Raw genomic sequence first — 7,004 nt, 5'->3', positions numbered from 1 at the left:
CCGCCCGCCTTCCCGTTATGTCCCCGCCCCCTGCCGGCCGCCCTTCCGGCCGCTGTCCCTTGCCCCGCGGTCTGCGGGGGACGTGGGCCGTGACGTGCGGTCACTTCTGCCCGAGGGGGGCGCGGCAGGGCCGGGTGCGGCCTCCACCGGCCGGTCTTTCCCTGTCCCCTTCCCTCCTCCCCGGCGCCGCTGGATCCCGTTAAATTCAGCTAGACGCGTAGACTAGAAGTAAACAAATAGACGAGTTTCCCGAGTTAAAGGTGCACTGGTATGAGAGACAGAAAAATGGCAGGTTTAGAGAGCGGAGGGAGCCTGAAGGAGACGACCGGGTTTTGTTATTGCGGTTTGTCGTTGGCAGGCGGAGCGTGGGAAGTGGAAATCTGTAAAATGTGTTACATAACATTGAGAAAAAAAATAGGACTGCATAATAAGTTTTGATTCGGTATTTTGTAGGGAGATTTTCATTAAATGACCTGATAAAAATAAGTACTACACTTCACTTACTATATCCATGCATGTTCAAAGTTCTGTATTAACTTTCAGTCCTCAAAATAACCCTCAGAGACAAATTCTATCTCTTTATCAGTGTCCCAATTTTACTGATGATGAAACCGATGCTGCCATATGAATGGCAAATCTATGGAGTGGTGTCCCCAGGTGACCTGGGCCAAGGACTGGCAGTGTATGTCTACATGCTAGTCAGACATTATTCTAAATAAGAGTTCTTAAATTGCGATTCTGAGCCAGGATCCCTGAACATCCAAGCTTGAGATTCCTGCAACACGGACGGTGATGATTTCCATTAGCACACAACCCTTGCCCCTTCCCATTTCAGGTCAGAATATGTTCTTAATCTTCCAAAAACTCCAAAATGGTAGCTATAGAATAGGATACAAACCTCTGCTGGGCAAGTGTTGCCCATAGATGTGAGTGTGTATGGAAATTGTGTTTGGGTTATGAAATTGTGCTCTTAGGGCTCAAAGGATTACCATTGCGATATAAATAGTTGAGGGAAAACGGACATAACCAAAAATTGAATGGACCTCTCAATTCTGGATAAGAAAGAAATAGGAGAGACGATCAACCAAGAGAAGTTATTGCAGTTTCCTATTAAATTAGCAAAGAGTTTCTTTAAAAAAAAAAAAGGAAAAGAGCATATCAGAAAGAAAGGCTGAGATGCAGAGCATGACAAAAATGTGCCAGTGAGGCATTACGATTAGCACACATAACGGAGTTCGGGTACACGGGGAAGGCAGTATAGCACAGAGAAGACAAGTAGTGACTAGCATCTTACTATGCTGATGGACAGTGACTGTAATGGGGTATGTGGTGGGGACTTGATAATGGGGGGAATCTAGTAACCACAATGTTGCTCATGTGACTGTATATTAATGATACCAAAAAAAAAGATCAAGTTGGAAAAAAAAAATAAAACAGGGTAAAAAACAAAAAACAAAACAAAACAAAAACGTGCCAGTGAGGGGCCATTTGGGGAACTGATTAGGAAAGGAAAGGAAGCTGAAAGTAAAACTAAGAATCTGGACATTCATTTCAGATCATTTATTCAATAAGTTTTTATTGAGTTTTCTTAAGTGACCAGCACCGGAGTGACAGATATGAATAAAAATAAGTGCCTGCCGCCAGGGACCTTGAAGTCATAAACACAAGTACAACTGAGTTTTAAGATGGCACAATAGAAGCATGTGCAGGGCACAGTGGTGACATGAAGGATAGAAGGCAGACCTACTCAGATATTCAGGAATGGTCCCTTGGAGATGATGACACTGAGCTCAGTCTTGCATGATGAACAGCCAGCAGTGACATAAGCTGTAGGGCAAGTGGGGGCTTCCACACAGGGGAAACAAGCATTGGAAAAGAGCAGGTGGTCTGGCATGGCCAGACTTTAGAGTTCAACAGGGACAAAGTAAAAGATTGGATTGGAGAATGCAGGGAAGGCAGGTCCAAGAGATTTTAATGCTAAGGACTTCAGAGTTAGGACAATAAAGTCGCTAAAAGATTTTAAATGGGGAGAATAATGTTTTTAGATATGCTTACTAGAAAGATGATTCTGACAGCTGTGTGAAGGATAGATTGCAGAGAGGTAAGGCTGGAGATGGGAAAATTGCTAGGGGATTGATGATGAAGGTTGTGTGGTCTTCCATCAGCACATTCTTTGAATAATACTTTCAGTCTAACTTCCAGTTTCAGAAACTTTTTAAAAAATTTCTACAAGGTAACTTTGTATATTCCAGCTGTAATCTTATTTCTCTTATTTCCAAGATTTTGTTTTTGGGCTTTGGTGCCTGATGTTGGCAGTACCAGGTTTGGGTAGGGAAGATCAGGAGATAGGGCATCTCAGTGGAGGTCAAGAAGCTGAGATAACTTTTGCTTTTTCAATTGTTTGATGGAATGGATGTTGGTGTCTGAAGATCTGGTTTGGAGACAAGATGATGTCAATTTTGGATATGTGAAATTTAAGTTGCCTATGAAACATAGCAGCTATCTGTAAATTCGTAAATACACAATTACTTGTCTATTTTCTTTTTCTCCATGAGAGCAAAGATGATGTTTGTTTGGTTTGCTGCTGTAATCAATGCCTAGCATGGTGCCTAACATATAATAGGCACTCAATAAATATCTGGATGAATGAACTGAATGGCTGTGGTTGAAAATGGCCAAAAGGCCACCTTCAACTAGGGGCTGAAAATAGAAATTTGATTATCACCAAAATAGCTACCATTTATTGAATGCTTACTATGTGTTGAGCTAACACTTCAAATGTATTAGCTCATTCAGTTCTTAAAACAATTCTGAGGGATATTGTTATCCCCATGGAAACTGAAATTTGGAAAGCCCAAAGTCACATATAATGAATTATGTGTTTTATACCAGCTATGGAAGAAAATGAAAAAGGAGATTACTTTTAGGGACGATATAAGGAGTTAAGGGACAAGAGATTTTGGAGTAAAGAAACTCAGCGGGAGAAATGGCATAATGGAGCTAAAGAATTAAGAGGTAGCAAGCCAGATGACAAGTGTTGGTGAAGCTGTGGAGCACCCTCGTACATGGCCAGTGGAAATGCAAAAGGGTGTCACCACCACAGAAACAGCCTGACAGTACATCAAAAGGTTAAACACAGAATTACCATATGATCCAGCAATTCCACTCCTTACAATATACATACCCAAGAGAATTGAAACAGGTACTCAACCAAATGCCTGTACCTAAATGTTGACAGAACCCTATTCACAGTAGACTAAAGGCAGAAACAACCCACATGCTCATCAGTGGACAAATGAATAAACACAAGGTGGTATATCCATATAATAGAACATTACTCAGCCATAAAAAGCAATTGTTATGAGTGGATTTGTGTCCCCGCAAGTTCATATATTGAAGTCTCAACTCCTAGCCCTCAAAATGTAGGGATCCACATGGTAGGGGTCTACCTCCATGCTTTTATATATGGATATCTAGTTGTCCCAGCACCATTTGTTGAAAAGTGCTATTCTTTGCTCATTGATTGGGTCAAAGATCATGTGAAGGTTTACTGCTGGATCTCAGTCCTACCCTATTCCATTGATCTATGTTTGTATCCTTATTTCATAACCATCCTATCTTAACTACTGTAGTTTTGTAGTAATCTTTGAAATCAGGACCAAGTCCTCTAATGTTGTTCTTTTCAAGATTGTTTTGGCTCTCATGGGTCTCCTGAATTTCCATATAAATTTAGAATCAGCTTTTTAATTTCTCCAGAGGAATCAGCTGGAATTTTGATGGGGTTTTGTGTTGAATTGGTAGATAAAAATTGAAGAATATTACCATCTTAACAATATTAAGTCTTAGGATCTCTGAGCCTGGAATGTCTTTCCATTTGTTTCAGGTTTTTCCAGTGTCCTTCAATAGTGTTTTGTGTTTTTCAGAGTATAAATTTTGCACCTATTTAGTTAAATTTATTCTTAAGTATTTTATTCTTTTTGATGCTATTTTAAATGGAATTGCTTCTTTAATTTCATTTTCAGATCGTTCATTCCAAGTGTATAGAAATACGGTTGATTTTTGTGTACTGATGTTGTATCTTGCATCCTTGATGAACTCATGTATTCTAATGGTTATTTCTTTAGTGGATTATTTAAGATGGTCTATATTTAAAATCTTGTTATCTGTGAAAGAAGTAGTTTTACTTCTTTTGCAATAGATCTTGGCTTTTATTTTCTTGCCTTTTGTCCTGGCTAGAACCTCCAAAAGAATGTTAAATAGAAGTGGCAAGAATTGTCATCCTTTTCTTGTTCCTGAACTCAGAGAGGAAAACATTATCTTTCATCAGTAAGTATGATTCTAACTATGGGATTTTCATAGAGGCCTTTAATCATGTTGAGGAAGTTCCTTTGTATTCCTAGTTTTTAATATTTTGTCATGGAGGAGTATTGAATTTTATCAAATACCTGATACCTTTCTTTGAGGTGATCACATGGCTTTTGTCCTTTATTGATATGGTATATCCCATTTATTGATTTTTGGATATTAAGCCAACCTTGGATTTCTGGGATAAATCACACTTGGTCTTGGTGTGTACTCCTCTTTCATGTTGGATTCCATTTCCCAGTGTTTTGTTGAGGATTTTTTTCATCTACATTCATAAGAGATATTGATATTCTGTTCTGAAGGGGGTCTTAGGGGATTTCAAGTATGCTATTGCTTCTGTCAACTTTTGGGACTTCTCCATGTGCACTGTCAAAAATATTCAGTAATGAAGAAGATTTGTTGGGGGAACCCCACAAAGTATTGTTTCATCCAAGCTCCCTTCTTTTTTTGTTTAACAAACATTGAGCACTTATAGGTCCATTATAAAAAAATAGATTGATAATTATGACCCTTTGGTCTCAAAGATCTCAGTTAACAAGGCAAGTAGTTAAATCTTTTTTTTGTGTATAGGAGAGCTATCTCAATCTCATATATAGATGCTTATCAATGTAAGACCTGGTAATTTTATTTCTTTTCTGTCTTAGTTTAGTTTGTTTTATGGAACAGAATAATGCAGCTTTGGAAAAATCAGTAGCATTGGTAAGATCTATCAGCACTTTCACTACAAATGTCAGCTTCTATTTAAATGCATGGTTGCTCCTGCTTGTTCATAAGCAAATTCTTTTGAAGAAAATAAGCTATAACTATGATATAATAGGGCCTGAATTGAAGTTGCTCATCTACCAAAAGAGCCCAGAAAAATCTCAGGTAAATGCCAACCATTGTTTCAGCAAATTCTGTTGGGCAAAAAATTTTTCCTAAGGGCTATTTAGCTCTGAAATAGATTTCCTAAAATAATGCCAAGAGAAAATTACTTTTTAGTTTATTTATCTTTTATGTAGAGACAATACATCCAGTGTTTGCTTGGATAATATAGTTTGATAGGCAATTTTACACAAGAAATTAAGAAGAGTGAAGGTTTCCTGGTGTGTGGGCTATTTCTAAAAATCTGTTTCCATATGTGGGGAACCCTTGCACTTCCGTTCCTAACAAAGTCCATCAAGATGGCTATGTTTACTGCTATTTGTCAAAAGCCCAACTAGGTCATTTTTCCACCCTGGAGACTAGGAATAGGACTGTGCTTGTAACTACATTTGGAAAGATTTATTTTATGGAAATTTCAACACAATGCAATGACTTCTCAGAGAAAAAAGAAGAAACTGTACTCACTCCTGTTCCTTCCCCCTCAGTTTTCCTTCTTTTAAAGTAACATTTATCATAAATAACTTTTTGGTGTCGTTAGCAAAAATAATACAAACTCAATGTAGAAAATTCAGAAAATTCAGTAAGAAACATTTTGGTGCCACCATTTAGAGATCTCTATGTATATGTTTCTTTAAATGGCAATAAGGTGTTGTAAACTGTTCTGTAAACTTATTTCCTCTTCCACCGCTTTCTATTTTTCTGCAACGACTGCCAACACCCCTTCTGCACAGGCGGTCGCAGACCCAGTCAACCTTCTTACTTCCCTGCTGGCTTTGGCCAGCTGGGTGCCTCCCAGCCTACAGAGAGCCTGCAGGGCCCGAGAAGGCGCGGCCCCTTTAAGAGGCTGGCCTTGGGCGGCCCCCACGCTGATTGGCGGAGCTCAGAGCCACGTGACTTTCGGCAGCGGCCGCGGAGGTCTGGCTCCCGCTGCGGTGCTGGAGCTCCCGGGGGATCCCTGGGAACCCCCGCGGGTTGACACATGTGCGTGAGGAGATACCTGGTGGGCTTCACCTTTTGTACCTGTTACCTGGCTTCATACCTCACAAACAAGGTGAGGGGGGGCGGGCGCGTGCTGGCTATGATTGCACATCGGAAATCTGAGCTCCCAAATCTTACGTGGAACAAATGTAGCCTCCTGCATTTTATCCAATTTCCCACCTTGGTGATGGGTAAGCTAACTCTGCGTGGGATGCGCTTTTAGAAATAGGAAGTTCCCTTGTTGGACTGTACTGTCCCTGTTTCCTGTCCTGTAAAGCATCTTTTATATCTCCTGGGGAACCAGATTTTCATTGGTGGATTACCAGGAGCTTAATTTTGGGTTGTGTGGGCTACTTTTAAGGGAAAGAAAGCAACTGAACTCTGTTCCATTGGAGAAGGAAGACTAAGAGAAGAAATCAGACATATTCTGCCTTCTTTTCTAAAATAAGGCCCTGCCCCACAACCCCACAAGGTGCCAGAAGCCTTTAAATAATAGAGATCAATCTAGCTCCAGCCCCATCTCCCCTCACACTACTGAGTCCCAAGCCTAATTTTTGTGTCTCCATCGCAGGCATTTCCAGTATATTCAGTTGTTTTTCCATGGAGTTATTTTTTTTAAATAAAATACAATTTTTTTAAAAAGTGATGTCATGAAATCATTTTTATGAAGAGTCAGAAAAGCAGTGGTACCGTGCTTTTGTTTTGTTAGGAGGAGGAAGCTGACCTTGGATTTGGTACAGTGGGCTGGACACGAAGCCGAAGTGGTGATGCAAGGTCCAGGTACCTTCTCCCACTAT

The 7,004-nt window shown here is 40.1% G+C and overlaps 1 protein-coding gene across 6 annotated transcripts in view; it reads left to right on the top strand.

Moving 5' to 3' along the window:
* Positions 1–5,980: 5,980 nt before the first annotated feature.
* Positions 5,981–7,004, top strand: part of TMEM241 (transmembrane protein 241) — a 110,025-nt gene continuing 109,001 nt past the window's right edge. Inside the window, exons 1-2 of one of the 6 annotated variants that reach the window (XM_017661414.3) lie at positions 5,993–6,280; positions 6,917–6,987. In XM_017661414.3, coding sequence (XP_017516903.1) covers positions 6,975–6,987 — 13 coding nt within the window. In that variant the 5' untranslated portion in view covers positions 5,993–6,280; positions 6,917–6,974. Of the gene's footprint in view, positions 6,281–6,916; positions 6,988–7,004 lie in introns of all 6 variants that reach the window. The other 5 variants (XM_073212893.1, XR_012121182.1, XM_073212894.1 and 2 more) reach the window with 5 other exon arrangements.

The sequence above is a fragment of the Manis javanica genome, chromosome 9, assembly GCF_040802235.1.
Source record: "Manis javanica isolate MJ-LG chromosome 9, MJ_LKY, whole genome shotgun sequence".
In the NCBI taxonomy this organism is placed as follows: domain Eukaryota; kingdom Metazoa; phylum Chordata; class Mammalia; order Pholidota; family Manidae; genus Manis; species Manis javanica.
The sequence above is the reverse complement of the archived record's forward strand: the minus strand, read 5'-3'. Positions and strand labels throughout refer to the sequence as shown.